Source organism: Malaya genurostris, chromosome 2 (genome assembly GCF_030247185.1).
Source record: "Malaya genurostris strain Urasoe2022 chromosome 2, Malgen_1.1, whole genome shotgun sequence".
Classification (NCBI taxonomy): Eukaryota; Metazoa; Arthropoda; class Insecta; order Diptera; family Culicidae; genus Malaya; species Malaya genurostris.
In genome coordinates this window covers 208,395,688-208,411,640 of record NC_080571.1, presented here as the reverse complement: position 1 = coordinate 208,411,640, position 15,953 = coordinate 208,395,688, and the positions used below count along the sequence as shown (strand labels likewise).

The window sequence follows — 15,953 nt, the reverse complement described above, 5'->3', positions numbered from 1 at the left end:
TTTTTATATTCATAGTACGTTCAGTATATATTTATTTCATAAGGTTAAATTCTTAAAATATCATTGCATCGTGCTCTAAAAGTAGAAATAGTAGTTGTAGTGATTGAATTACAATCTAACTTCATAATAGCATCTCCAGTCTCCTTCACTAACGTTATGCTAGAATCTAGCTGTTCTACGTCGAATCAATTTGTTATACATACAAAAAACTATGATTTAGCAATTTAGGATTCAATCGATTTCCAACGCATATTTAAAGTTTTACTTTATATTAGAATTATCAAAAAATACACGACAAATTTAATCTACAACAAATACCGGTAGCCTAACAAATGTAACTCTAATGACGAAAAATGGTGTCAATTTTCAATTCCACTCATTAAATGATTAGGGGAGTGACCTTTTTCCGATACTTAACAGGTTAGGTGTCGACTGAACTATACAATTTTTCTTCATAATTTCACCCTAGCATTAGAAATAGATGTTCCGATGTACCATGTACCGATCAGTCATCCAATATCACAAACGACTCGCAGGACAAGTAATGATTAGACGATGCATGAAAGCTATATTTCATTTTTTTTCGACGTGGTCAGACGATTTTTCCTGTTTCAATGTAGTTTTTTTTATGAATATTATCGGTTTATTTTGAAGATACACAGTACTGAAGATTATTATGGTTCATATTAATGTATGTTCCATTTCGTCCTCGAGCCGAAGCTAATGTTGCAAAGCAGTTATCTTTAACATTAACCTTACTAACGATAGTGTGTTATAAACTTATAAAGTTTACATCATGAATAAACTTAATGTAGACTTAGTCATTATGCAATGTTACAAAACGGGACCCGGCGGATGTATCCTTCCAGCATCCTACAGATCCATGTCGAACTGTTCCTGATGATCGTCGTACTTGGACGGCGAGTTTCGGTTTTGCTGCTGAACTTTAGGCTTGCTACTGAGCATTGTTTTCGGACTGTTCCGTAAGATATTGTGTGGCAGGTTATTTAAATTGGACGGAGGGGTCCGGGAGAGCGGCGAGTTCTTCAAATTCATCAGGAAGGCACGCTCGTAAACGATACGGGTACCTGAAATAGAATGAAAGATGAAAGAAAGAAAGAAACCGATTAGATAAGGTATGAACAATGAAAAATATTTTTTTGTCCTAATATGTTATCTCAGGCTGGCGTGAAGAAATAGCGGCCCTTACACGATCATTAAAAGTGTCATTACTAAAAAGTAATGGCACTTTTAATGACCGTGTAAGGTCTACGAGTTCAGTAATGATGGAATTGTGGATTTTCCATCATTACCAACATTATTTCTTCTTCTTATTTTTTTGTGGAAGTGATGAATATCTTTAGAACTATACGCGAAAAAATGACAAAGTGTAGATTTAAATTGTTAATATTTCATTAACCTTAACGTTTCAATGGCAAATCAAATTTATTTTCAGCTAAACGAAAATAAAAATATTGCTATTGCTGGAGTAGTTACAAATACTCATCATTAATAATGAACGTGTAATGCTAAAAAGTAATGATGTACAGTGATGCAGTAATGACGAGCGTTTGAGCAGAAGTGTCATTACTTAGTAATGACACTTTTAATGATCGTGTAAGGGCCACTAATAAGTTGCAATGAACGAGGTCATTACTGATTCGTTGGTATTGTAAGATTGAGTCGTTGTGGTTGTAAGGAACTCTCCGAGCTAGAAAACCAGATTATTCTAGTTGCCAGTAACAGCAGTACTGACGGTGAAGAAATTCGTTGACCTCGAGTGCGATAATTTTCATCGTCAGCGGGAAGTGTTTCTAAATTCGCACAATTGGCTATCATAAATGTAGGTCATCATATCATTCTGGAAATGTGTCCAACTGTGGAAACGAATGGCCTTCGCTAGTTTCAACAAATAGTCCGTGATAAGATAAATGTGAGGAAAGTTAACCGCTTTGTCATTTTTTGATTGATGAACTTAGTCTACTTCAAATACGAACTATGAATACTGGGTGTCATTATGTAACCAAGACGAACCGAATTTTTCGTACAAGTGCTCGTACAAAAAATCTTTCGTTTTGAGTTACAGTTTGGAAAGCAAATAAACAATTTAAAAAATATGAATCTGTCCTAAAAATGGAAACAACGCTCACAAACTATTGTGATAGAAATTTATAGATTTTTTTCATATTACAAAATAAAACGTGCCGTTTTCAAAGAAAACGTAAAATACCGCCGAAATGTGTTTATTCTCTCTCTCGTTTTGATAAATACTACGCGGTTGAAACGTCTTAGTGACGGCAATCATTCTGTGTTACGTCCAAGCCGTCTAAATTTAGCTCAACAAATTCTGTTTTCATTTACATTTCCATCATCGTGACTGAATCGAAAGGTACAGGTCTCACTGCAACTCGATCGTATATGTAGTTAGTTGTGATGGTAGAGATCTAGCTGATTAGGGTGTATAGACTAAATATTTGCGACAAATTTGTTATTGCTCCATCGCCAACTCGGATTAGTCGGATTTGACAATTCTGTTCACAGCGATTGTCGATTGTCTTTTTCTGTGGGATATCTGTTAACTAGTCAAGTTCGTGCTTTAAGAAAACAAACATACGTTTGTTTGTCTGTGATCCGTTATTACAAAAACAAATCACGCGTTGACATAATGTCCATGATTTAAGGAAGGAATGTTTGTTTTTGACAAATAGCTCAGATCCGATGGCTGTAGAATACTGTCATATTTATCGGAAAAAAAACTGACTGACCCATACTATTTTTGTAAACATGTTCTTGTCTAGATAGCCTTAGTACCAGGAGCACTCAAACACACAAGAGTATTGGTGATTTATTGACAGCCACGCGCATTTACGTGCACGGCCGACGATCGATGAAATGTGCGTGCCCGGTAATTTGCCAGTTGTATAACAAGACGCTTGACATTACGCGAAACGTCCTTGGGCTGTCAAAATAACTGGTTTCTGTAGGGTAGACTCACTAGTTTGCAGGACGTTTATCTGATTTGACGTGTCATTTTAGTGACATCGGATCACTCAACAGTATGTTGTAGTTGCTTCTGTGTGATTTTTTGCAATGGGTTTTGAGTCCTTTGATAAATTATTCAAAATGAAAGCCCAACCAACCACACTTCTTGAAACATCTACTTTCTTGCCGCTAAGAATTACTCACGGAACTTTACATGTTGACTGTTTAAGCCAAATTAGTCCCTTTTATCTGAACTTTTGGTTAGTTTGGACAATTTTAATTGTTATATTTTCAACAGTTAAGCTGACATTGTTCCTAATAATCGAGTGGAATTTGTTTTTGTTAACCAGCAACTTGATAAGGAACATTTTAAAGTTAGTATTTTCCTTTGATTGTCTCTTCATTATTTGACAAACATTTGCTAAATTCAACTGTGTACGACTTGTAATAGTTTTCATAAATGCCACATTGACAAGTAGTAAACGAATTTTATTTACTGGAATACGTAAGAGCAAATTCAGCAGCAGAAAGTTTCATTTGAGAGATCTATAATAGAATTGAAACTGGAACAAACGTATTCCCAGCCAGCCGTTTTAGGTTTATTTATTCGAGCAGTTCTACTGTAAAATTGAAAACTGGTATACAAAGTCGTTCTATTTTTTCAATATTTGAAACACGAATAAAACCATTTCTTTGGTTGCCAGTTTTTCTTGTTATAATTTCCAGATTAAAATTTTTAAACTAACATAAATTATGCATCTAGAACTAGAACACCCTGAATATGCCCGAGCAAAACAGTTTTTTTCCCATCTCGAAATATTTGACACTTCTCTTCTTCCAATGATTTTGCACTGGGTATAGAAAGCTCTATACGTATATGATGATCTCATTTCTCCATGTACATATGTCGAAATTTCCGTGCTACGTTCTTATCTGTTATACTCCAAGAGAAAGTTAATGACTTAAGTGATCGCCATATGTTTTCGTTTGTGAAAATAGATTTCAAAGCAATACAGCTGGATGATGTTTGGTCCCCATAAAAAAATGATAAGTTATATCAACTCAACGATATATTTTATTCACCCGTTTTATAAATTAGAGCGTTATACACAATTTTCGAATCAAATTAATAATAACACAATTTGACATTTTCTAGTGATTGCTATGGATGAGGTGTTTTCCAGAGCACCTTGTTCGGGTCGCATCTACCATGTGTATTCGATGTTCTATGACGTACCGAAACAATGTGCTGTCGATACGCTATATGTGAACAATTTGTAAACAAAATACACTACTTATACTTTGTAGTAATTAGAATGTCGCGCAACACTAAACGATTTTGACCGCTTGTGGCGAGAAGGTTTTGTAAATAAATAACATAGTTGATTGCGATCACAACATCTGTATTCATCGCTCTATGATGGTAATACGCCATGTTTTCACGTGGGTTCATAAAAAGATTATCAGCGCCAACTTGTTTTAATTGTAATCGAACGACCGATTGACCGAAGACGAGTTGATACTACATCGAGACGTTCCATCGCAATTTGCACATCAAAGTATGCGCAAGAAAATGTTGTTCCTAGGGAAACCCCATGTATAGTGCCGTGTATGTTAAATATTACTCCACGTTTTTTCATCTCTATTTTTAATAAAGATAGCTTCCTATAGAAGTAATAATAAAATTATATTTTTGAATCTCATTTCACATATGGTTATTGCTCCATTAGTCATCTCATATACGAAAACCAGTGGTATCAACTGTGTTTGTTCGATAGATTGACAACTATTTATTGTATCCGATTTTATCACAATTCGTTGATTGAAAGTCGAATAATATTGCGACTATATATACTAATGAGATGACTACTGGTACAATATCTCTACCAATACATTGAAAAGAGTAGACACACTGTCATGTGCATAAGCTGCGTTCCATACCAATTTGCCTTTTTTTTTTTTTTTTTTCATAAATACGTTTATTTCATAGGCAATATACATAAGTTTTTCTTCGCCGTGGCATCCACAATACATAGTAGTTTAAACCTAATACCTTTCGAATATCATATTAGTATGTTGGTACTCATTAGTTAATCTAAACACTGTTTTTATCAAGCGAGTTGCTATTTTAAATTACATTAAATAAAATACATTTATTTTGTACATGATCTTATAACTATTTCAGGATTGTTTGTATCAGTTCACCACTTATATTCAATATCCTATAGTTGGCTATTGGTTGAACTCATGGAAGAGAAAACAGTTTAACATAAAATAAAATTTAAATTGGAACTCCAATGGATTTAATGAAATGATAAAGAAGTTTCATGTATGGAAGGTCACGACAAGCAAGAATGTCGCGAACTGGGACATTGGATAGTCTACCTTGGGTACGCAAGGAATTTATTAGTTGAGATCTGACATCACGAAACTCCACGCATGTCCAAACAACATGGTCAATATCGCGGTAACCTTCGCCGCAAGCACAATGATTAGTCTCGGAAAGTCCAATTCGAAGGAGATGTGCATCTAACGTGTAGTGATTGGACATGAGTCTGGACATCACACGAATGAAATCTCTACTCACATCCAGTCCCCTGAACCATGCCTTTGTCGATATTTTAGGAATAATTGAGTGCATCCACCGACCCAGATCATCTTTATCCCAAGAAGCTTGCCAGCTGGCAAGTGTTCTTTGGCGAGACGCGCTATAGAATTCGTTGAAAGCAATCGGTCTCTCATAAATTTCACCCTCAATAGCACCACGTTTGGCTAAAATATCGGCTCTTTCATTGCCTGGAATGGAGCAATGAGCCGGAACCCAAACTATTGTGATTAGATAATTATTATTCAATATGTCGTTCAGACACTGTTTTATTTTACCCAAGAAAAACGGTTCATTTTTGCCAGCAGCGTTTGAGCGAATGGCTTCAATTGCACTCAGACTATCTGTGAAGAGGAAATAATGGTTTGGAGATAATGTGACGATTACACTCAAACTATAATGAACTGCTGCTAGCTCTGCTATATAAACAGATGCAGGTTCTTGAAGCTTAAATGAGACCGAAACATTATTGTTGAATATACCAAACCCAGTAGCCTCTTCAATTCGTGATCCGTCCGTGTAAAATATTTTCTCAGAGTCAATATGCCTGAACTTACTTGTAAATATTTTTGGGATTTCCATCGAGCGTAGGTGTTCCGGGATTCCACGCACTTCGCGCTGCATGGATGTGTCGAAAAATAACGTTGAGTCAGGGACATTTAGGAGGCTGACACGGATAGGAATATATCTTGAAGGGTTGATTTCCTGTGACATATGGTTAAAATATACTGTCATGAATTTTGTTTGAGATCGAAGCTCGACTAGTCGTTCGAAATTATTAATTACCATGGGATTCAGCACATCACATCTTATTAGCAGGCGTGATGAAAGCTCCCAAAATCGATCTTTTAATGGAAGAACTCCCGCCAGAACTTCAAGACTCATTGTATGTGTCGAATGCATGCAGCCTAAAGCAATTCGCAAACAACGGTACTGAATTCGCTCAAGTTTGATAATATGAGAATTTGCAGCGGAACGAAAACAAACGCATCCATATTCCATCACTGAAAGTATCGTTGTCTGATACAATTTTATTAGATCTTGCGGATGAGCACCCCACCAAGACCCTGTTATTGTTCGAAGAAAATTTACTCTTTGTTGGCATTTCGTTATCAGATACCTAATGTGTCCTCCCCACGTGCATTTGGAATCAAACCACACCCCGAGGTATTTGAAAGTCAAAACCTGTTCGATTATTCTTCCCATCATATGAAGCTGAAGTTGCGCGGGATCATGCTTTTTTGAAAAGACGACCAGCTCTGTTTTCTCCGCAGAGAATTCGATACCAAGATGAACAGCCCAAACGGACAATTTATCTAAGGTATCTTGCAATGGTTTTTGCAGATCAATAGCTTTGGATCCAGTAACTGAAACCACGCCATCATCTGCCAATTGTCTTAGTGTACATGGGGTTACTAGACAGCTGTCAATGTCATTCACGTAAAAATTATAGAGGAGCGGACTGAGGCATGAGCCTTGCGGGAGACCCATGTAGCTAATTCTGATTGTTGCCAAATCGCCATGTGAAAAATGCATGCGTTTCTCTGACAAAAGGTTGTGCAAATAATTATTTATAACCGCTGGGAGTCCATGTTGGTGGAGCTTGTCTGAAAGAACATCAATGGAAACTGAATCAAATGCTCCTTTAATGTCTAAAAATACAGATGCCATTTGTTGCTTTTGAGCGAAGGCAATTTGGATGTCAGACGAAAGTAATGCAAGGCAATCATTCGTCCCTTTATTTCTACGGAAGCCAAACTGAGTATCTGACAACAAACCGTTCGTCTCGACCCAAGTGTCGAGACGTCGTAGAATAATTTTTTCGAACAATTTTCTGATGCAGGACAACATCGCAATGGGTCTATATGAGTTGTGATTGGAAGCTGGTTTCCCCGGCTTTTGAATGGCGATAACTTTCACTTGTCTCCAGTCAGGTGGAACAATATTTTGCTCAAGAAACTTGTTGAACAATTCCAACAAACGTCTTTTTGCGAGGTTGGGCAGATTCTTCACCAAGTTGAATTTAATTCTGTCCAATCCAGGAGCGTTATTGTTACAAGACATGAGTGCTATGGAAAATTCCATCATTGAAAAGGGGCTATCAATGGAATCATCATTTGAAGAAGACTCCCTAACAATGCTATGCGTAGGAACGGAATCTGGACAAACTTTCCTCGCAAAATCAAATATCCATCGATTCGAGTACTCCTCACTCTCATTTCCTACGTTACGATTCCTCATTCGTCTGGCCGTATTCCAAAGAGTGCTCATTGAGGTTTCTCTTGACAAACCTTCCACAAAATGTCTCCAATAGCTGCATTTCTTAACCCGAAGTATGTTCTTGTACTTGGTTTCTAAAACCAAGAATTTTTCAAAATTCTGAGGAGTTCCTCCTCCTCGTTTTAAAAACGTCTTGAAAGCATTTTGTTTCGCGTGTTTAGCATCTGAGCACTCTTTGTCCCACCAAGGATTTGGAGGTCTTCTGTTAGACGATGGACCAAGAAATCGTTTGGTTTGGGCTTGTTCTGCGGCCTCCAGAATCGAACAAACGAGGAAGTCATATTCTTCAAGTGGGGGAAGCTCTTCCATTGAAGTTAAGACACTTGAAATATTACTTTGGTATTTAATCCAGTCAATATTTTTTGTCAAATCATATGGAATATTAACTGAATTAGCAATGCCTTTGTTACTGCTAATTGAGATGATGATTGGTAAATGATCGCTACCATGTAAATCAGGAAATACTTTCCAGGTGCAATCTAGTCGAATTGAAGTCGAACAAAGAGATAAATCTAATGCACTTGGACGTGCAGGAGGTCTTGGGATCCGTGTCATGCTACCCATATTTAGTACCGTCATGCTAAAATTGTCGCAAATATTATATATTAGAGATGATCTGCTATCATTGTAAACGGAACCCCACATCATTCCGTGCGAATTGAAATCTCCTAAAATCAAACGTGGAGCAGGAAGGGCTTCGACAATTTCATTAAGCTGTCGTTGTCCAACTTGAGCTCTTGGAGGAATATATACCGAAGCAATGCAAATGTCCTTTCCTTTAATGTTTATTTGACAAGCAACAACTTCTATACTAGAAGTCGAAGGAATGTTTAATCTATAAAAGGAATAACATTTCTTAATTCCTAAAAGCACTCCACCATACGGGGAGTCTCTGTCGAGACGTATAATGTTAAAGTCATTAAAATTTAAGGCTATGTTTGATGTAAGCCATGTTTCGCACAAAGCAAATACATCACATTTTTGACTATGCAACAAAACTTTAAATGAATCAAGTTTTGGCATGATGCTTCGACAATTCCACTGCAGGACATTGATTGAATCATTTGCGGCGGATGATAAATTATCCATCAAATGATACAAAACCTGTAAGAGCTGGCCATTGAGCTGATAACTGTTTCAAAAAAGTTCTAGCTATTGGAAGGAATGCTGTTATGATGGTCTTTAGAGGTTCAGAAATATTGAATGCAGCGAAAATCCATTCTACAATTTCCGAAAATTTCAGTAATCCTGTTGGTGAATGTGAAATGGAGCCCACTGGATTATTGTCTTTTCTTGAGCTAGTTCCTGGATTGGTTTGTGAATTTGACAAACCAGGAGGCACAGTTTTTGGTTTTAAATTTGGCTTTTTAGCTTTAACACGGGGATCTTTTTTTGAAGGTATAATTTTAGGTGTCTTTTTTGGTATTTTGTGGTTTGTTAATCTCCTCTTAACAGACCCTTGAGGAGTGACAAACGAGGTATCTTCACTATTTCCGTCAGAGTCAGATTCCTCTGGCTCCGCAAGATTTGAAAAACCGTTTTCGGTTTCCAAAGGGGAGACATGTATGACCGTTTTGAGCATTTCTGCATATGTGCGCTTAGACCGTGCTTTTAAAGAAAGCTTCATTTTGTCTTTACGCAGCTTAAATGCAGCGCACACTGAAAGATCATCATGAGGGCTTTCCCCACAATAAACACATTTTTCAACATCTTTATCGCAAAGATTATCCTTATGAGGCCCTTGACATTTGATACATTTGGACTTATTACTACAGTAAGTAGCTGTATGTCCGAATTTTTTACAGTTCGTGCAATTCATAACATGCGGTACGAAAAGCCGAACAGGAAGACGAATTTTATCGATATAGACATGGCTAGGCAATGCAGATCCGGCAAATGTTACGCGAAACGAATCTGAGGGACGATAAGACTTTTTTCCATCGACAATAGATGCTGAGTACAATTGTTTGCACTCGAGTATCTTAACTCCCTCAAGCATGGAGTTTTTAAAACGGCCAACTCCATTTTTAAGTAAATCATCTGCTGTCAGACTTGCTTCAGTCACAACACCGTCAATTTCTACCTCCTTCGATGGAATGTAAACTCGATATTCAATAGCAAATAATTTACAGGTTACAATATCGTTTGCCTGTTTCAAGTCGTTAACTACAACTCGAATTTTATCTCTATTAACCTTACAGATTTCTTTAACTTCAGAGAAATGTGATGTCAAATCCTTTGTAATTTGCATCAAGTTTAAAATCTTTTCTTTTTTTCGAAGATAGACTATCCATGGCCCAGTGGTACCCTGTGGATAATGTTTAGCCCTCGGAGTATTTAAACTTTTACTAGTATCCGGAATCGGATTCGGATGATCTTCCATGAGATCATCCATTACATTAAATTTTTTTTGTAAATTAATAATACCAAAATAAAAACTTATGTTTAGTAAAATTTCAGATATAAGAAATAAAAAATAAATTAAATTAAATCTACCTTGTAGCTGATGTCTCTGTTCCTTTATCGTGAAGAACGACGTGAAGCTCTTCCAACGATTTCCAATTGGCAGTCTTTTGCTGTTTCCAATTGGCAGTCTTCTGTCGTTTACTGCTATCTCAGTTGCTCTGCCGTCGTTGTGAACACCACTGCACTTGCTGTACCTGACCCCAGGTACAGTGCTTTTGCTCTTGGTGGCGATCAAATGCGATGCTTGCAGTGTAGCACCTCGCGATATATGCCGTCTCTTTTGATCCTACGCAGCGTACAAATTCTGGTACCTGGTAGATCAGCACTGGGTTGCTTTAGCACCTCTGTGCCTTTGCACCCCTTCGTCTTCGCACCTTTATGCGATGGCACCTCTGTGACTCGTCACTTCTATGCTCTCGCACCTCTGTGTCTCTACACCTCTGTGCGTATGAACGGGATGGCCTTCGTTGCTAGCTTTCCAGTCGGGAAACGCCCCGAATATTGCGTTTGCTATGGGCAGTTTAACTACCTGAAGCTTAGAATTGTCTCGGTAGCAGCCGTTAACTCACGAGCCAGTACAATCGAAACACAACCTCTTCGCTTGAATGGTTTTTACTGACGACAATTTGCCTTTTGATGATAGTATTATGTTGATTTGAAAGGGCTGTATATTTTAATAAACATCATACCGATTATTTTCACATGCTGCATTGCGAGAGAAATACTTAGGCCGACGACCTTAGGCTGTGAACCACTTCGCGGTTAATTTTAACTTTTGGGAAAAATCTGATACTCGAGCGGTTAATTTCATATAGTCAAAAATAACCCTGCTCGAGAGCATGGTTATTTTCGACAGATCGATGGTTATTTCCCGACACTGTATCTTACAATAGAATTTCTAATATTATTTCTTTAGTTGAAATTATTTCCAGTGGAAAATAAACCCAAATAACTTCCCGTCCGTCAAATTTTGAAATTGGCCGCAGTTTGAGTTGATTTGAACTACTCGACACAAAATAACCACTCTGACAACCAAAAGTTAAAATTAACCGCGAAATGGTTCACAGCCTTAAACTGCAACTGATCAGAAGGTCTTTTTTTATCTGTGACTTCTGTGGTGTCAAATGCATTGGCATATATTATACCGGTAGTAATTATATTTCACCTATTTCAGTCATTCATTATTTTGACACCTGATCCTTATTTTATGCTGCACTGCTGCAAGCTTGCTAAATTGCAGAAAATGAAACTTTGAATGCAGCGATTGCAAAATGAAGTTTGTCCACGATTCGATTGTTTTTCAATCAAGTAGTCGATGCCTGCTCTACACGGAACCAGAATGAAATATTTTATATTTCTGGTTGTTATTTATCAACATTCACTTTGATGTATAATTCAGTTATCACTAAGAGTTAGTCGTTACAGTAAATGAAAATGAAAACTAAAAGTTTGAGTAACATAAATTACAAAAATTTTTACCGGACGTTCAGTTTTATGCATGTCTTCATTACAGAATTTTGTAAAAAATATTACAAATAAATCAATCAGAATAGTCGTTAACAATCATACTGTTCGTACGGTAAAGTTGTCTTCTAATTACCGAACTTCTGTAAATACTGATTGACGTGAAAACTATCTGTCGAACAGTTATTAAAATTTTCAGTAAGTGTATTTTTATTAAACAAACGATAAATTTGTCTTGAGGGGATCGTTGAATGGATTAAGATACCGGTGCATATGTTTTCAAAACATTAGAGCTAATTTTTTACTTATAGGCAGAAAGTAACTTCATATCACTATGTCCACTTGCTACCAACGCATATCGTTATCGAGGGTAACTTTTGGTGGACTCAACGGATTGTGCGAAATTCTGGAATGCGCTCAACCGGGACATTGGGCCGTATGAATAAAACGTAGCATGCTTGAATTTCGGTAGTAAATGCTACATGTGGATCACGTTCCTGTCAAAAGCAAAGACTTTACTACACAACAACGTTCGAACATGTAGTATTTACTACAATTTTTCGGTAGGTAGCTCCAGGGGTTGCTACTCGTGTGTTTGCTGATAAAGTGAAGTAGAATAATTAAAACCAAACCGAACGTATTTTACTCTGTGGACTATGTTTTTGAGAAGATACTACAAACAACAGACTTTACTACATTTTATTCATACGGTCCATTAAGTCGCCATTTTTTTCTCAATGTTCACCGGCTGCTGTTGATAAGCATGTTGGGCAATAAAACCATAGCCTCTAATTTGCTTCACTCGCGTTTGTGAAAAATGTCCTAATCCGAAGAACACAATCGTGGGTTGAAAACTTGTGTAGTTGTTTAAAATCCAAAAATCTTTTTAAATTCAGAATTTTATCACAAAATAAAACAAAATAATTAGCGAACCACTCGTTAGATGATTCCATTTTGTTTACAGAACTGTTCAGTAGTTGTTTAACCGTTCAACCAAATTTTATTACCGAACGGTCAGTAATTAATTGAATTACTAAACATTCAGCTGTTGAAAAATTGGTTTAAAAATCCGAATTCTGTGAATTTTTTTTAAGTGTGTATACTATGTTTCTTCCGCGAGGAACGCAATTGATCTAATTTGAAGTGAATTGATTTAGTGTAGCGATTTTCGCCATCTTTGAACCGCAATCAGGCTGCCAAATGAAACAACAATTAAACTAATCAGTTCTGTTCTCAATTATCATAAAGTTAATTGTATAAATATAAATTTCAACAGTTTCAATCATGAAATTGTTTTGAAAAATTCAGCTAACAACTAAAAAGCATAATTTTAGCAGTTCAACGAATTCTAAACGAAATTAAACATTCTGGTTTTATTGCCGAACGGTCAGTAATTAATTGAATTACTAAACATTCAGCTGTTGAAAAATTGGTTTAAAAATCCGAATTCTGTGAATTTTTTTTAAGTGTGTATACTATGTTTCTTCCGCGAGGAACGCAATTGATCTAATTTGAAGTGAATTGATTTAGTGTAGCGATTTTCGCCATCTTTGAACCGCAATCAGGCTGCCAAATGAAACAACAATTAAACTAATCAGTTCTGTTCTCAATTATCATAAAGTTAATTGTATAAATATAAATTTCAACAGTTTCAATCATGAAATTGTTTTGAAAAATTCAGCTAACAACTAAAAAGCATAATTTTAGCAGTTCAACGAGTTCTAAACGTAATTAAACATTCTGGTTTCATAAATGAAATCACGCTATTTTCAAAACTGTAGTAAAATCATAAATATCAATTCCAGCTCGCGAATGAGTGGATCAGACAATTCGTATGAACGGTGGTGCGTGCCAGTTGGGCCAAATTATTCAAACTGTTTTGTTTCCTGAAATGCTGATACTGATTTAGTCAATTGTAAACATACCAGAAGATTCGAGTTGAAATTTCGTGGTGAAAAATGTTGAATCAAATGCTGAATATAGCCCAGAAAACGATATGAAGTCGTAATAGTAAACGATCACTTCTCCAGTTTCACAGTAGTTTTTCAGCTGAAATTTGTTCGATTATCGAATAAAGACTCTCGAGCTCAATGGGCGATGGTCGATTGACTCATTAAATGATGCAAGTAATCGGCTGACGTATTCTGATTTGTCACAACAAAGGCAGTGATTATTCGATATAACTAAGTAATGCGAGTTTTTTTATGATATAAATGAAAACAATTCGGTTTTTGTATTATTCCCTCCGTTCTCTGGATTATAACCTATTTTTGAATGTGTCAAGTTGACATTTTTTTATCCGATACGATCAATTCTTCTCCACACCACTTAACCAATTAGGAGCATCATTTCATAAAGACGCAGAATCGCGGTTTAACAGCCAGTAACGGAAACGTCTCGTAACGATAACCTATACGCGTGAGGCCAGTTGACGGCAGCGAGTAGATTATGTTGGTGCATCGATACGTTGTTTGTCTACCAAACCTCATTACTGAAAAGCAAACCAACCGGTTATTGGTCTGATTTGCACTTCTTGCTATGGTCAATATTCAGCTCACTCGTGGACACGGTACTGAGGAAGACAACGGTTAAGTTTAAGTCGCACCATGTCCCGTCCCCGTAGGAGGGTGCCGACGTGAAGATTCGTCCTCGATGCGACAACTTTTCACTAGGTCTTTGTCCCTCGAACGGCCGAACCTTGTAGCATCAGACGATAAATTAAAAATTCTACACGATCGTCCCCCGCGTCTCATTGAAACCAATCAGCGCATTGTGGAGAAATAGCACCGACAGTTTTGGTCCACTTTGCCTGCTTCTTGTATAAGACTGTGTAACTCTTGGCCGTCTAATTAGTGTTCTAAATTTAGCACCGTTCACATGAACCGACAGAATGCCGATTCAACCACGTGGTTTACGGTGTATTCCAACAAACGCTTGAGAAAATATTTTGTAAAAAACGAAAATTCTGCGTTATTTGCATAAATTTAAATTCGTTGATCAGGAAAATGGCTACCTCACGCGTGTATAGACTACAGGCTTTTGCGTAGTAACTTTCAGATCAGGCTACAAGGGCAAATGTATTTTCGAATACATCTTTTCCCCAGCCTTTTTCACCACCTAAACCCACGGCCAGCACTGAGATAAGTCATTAGGAATTAAGTTTTTTTTCTCGATCCTTCGTGCTTCGTGCAAACTTACCTCCTGGAGTGGTAGAATACAGCGTGCCTCCGGGGGTCGACGAATACAGGTCCGGCAGTTCCGAGGCGTCGTGGATCAGAACGCGCTTCGACGGAATTGCCTGCATCTGGCTGCAAGCTTGGCGTGCGATTGGTGATGCTGACATAATGATTTCTCCTAGCAGGTACTGTTCTTAGCGAATAATTTGTACTATTTTTTGGTATTTCTTTTAAACTCTAGAATACACACTGAATACCGAGCTATTTTCAATCGGAACCAACTAATACACTGGAGAACCTTGGACAACACTTGGCAGTATGGCAATTACAGAACGGAACCAAGACAAAAAAAACGTGCTGGTAGGTGAATTCTTCTTCGACTTCCCTCTGCTGTATCCGACACTTTTCTTCCTGGCTGGCTTAAGAACGTTGTCGTAACGGTCTGAAATGCTGGCACCGACTAAAGATTCGGCGTGGTTCGCATCGCAATTTAAAGCCAAACAAAAACAACAACATCGTCGACGGGTTGCTGCGCGCAGGTGGTGCGAGCAGCTAGGGGAAGTGTGATAACGAGGAAAGGCACGAAAGGATGGGCGACCGCACCGATTCTCTCGATCACAGCTGAATGTGTGGATGTGTGTGTAGGTATACATTGGCAACGATTAGTGTGCTTATCGGGTGGTGAGGTGAGTCGTTGCAAGCGTAACATGGAAGTGTAAAATTTCGAGATAAACAAATGCTCGAAATAAGCGATCCGTTGATAACGAGTGAGTGTGTCCTTCGAGAAAGTTGACTGCCATCATGCTGCTCTACCGGTTCTTCTTGGCTCGTGTCACGACTTTCTGACCGCCATGAAATAAAAAAAAATCAACACTAGTTGTGCATTTATTTATTTACTTAAACCGGTCCGCGAATGAGGCTGAACACAACATTTATCAGTTCGGTTTCGTTGATCGCCAATACATTTGACACTCGCTGTT

At 37.5% G+C, this 15,953-nt stretch overlaps 1 protein-coding gene across 1 annotated transcript; it reads right to left on the bottom strand.

Moving 5' to 3' along the window:
- Positions 1–15,456, bottom strand: LOC131427309 (eukaryotic translation initiation factor 4E-binding protein). Its single transcript, XM_058590380.1, has 2 exons — positions 14,996–15,456; positions 1–1,088 (listed from the first exon to the last, which is right to left on the bottom strand). The coding sequence occupies exons 1-2, from the start codon at positions 15,138–15,140 to the stop codon at positions 874–876; spliced, it is 360 nt and encodes a 119-aa protein (XP_058446363.1). The 5' UTR covers positions 15,141–15,456; the 3' UTR covers positions 1–873.
- Positions 15,457–15,953: the final 497 nt, after the last annotated feature.

Excerpts from the sequence above, each read along its gene's own strand:
- LOC131427309 (XM_058590380.1), bottom strand. The coding sequence starts at position 15,140 with ATGTCAGCATCACCAATCGCACGCCAAGCTTGCAGCCAGATGCAGGCA. Across the intron at positions 1,089-14,995 it reads GTATTCTACCACTCCAGGAG|GTACCCGTATCGTTTACGAG; the intron begins GTAAGTTTGCAC and ends ATTCTATTTCAG.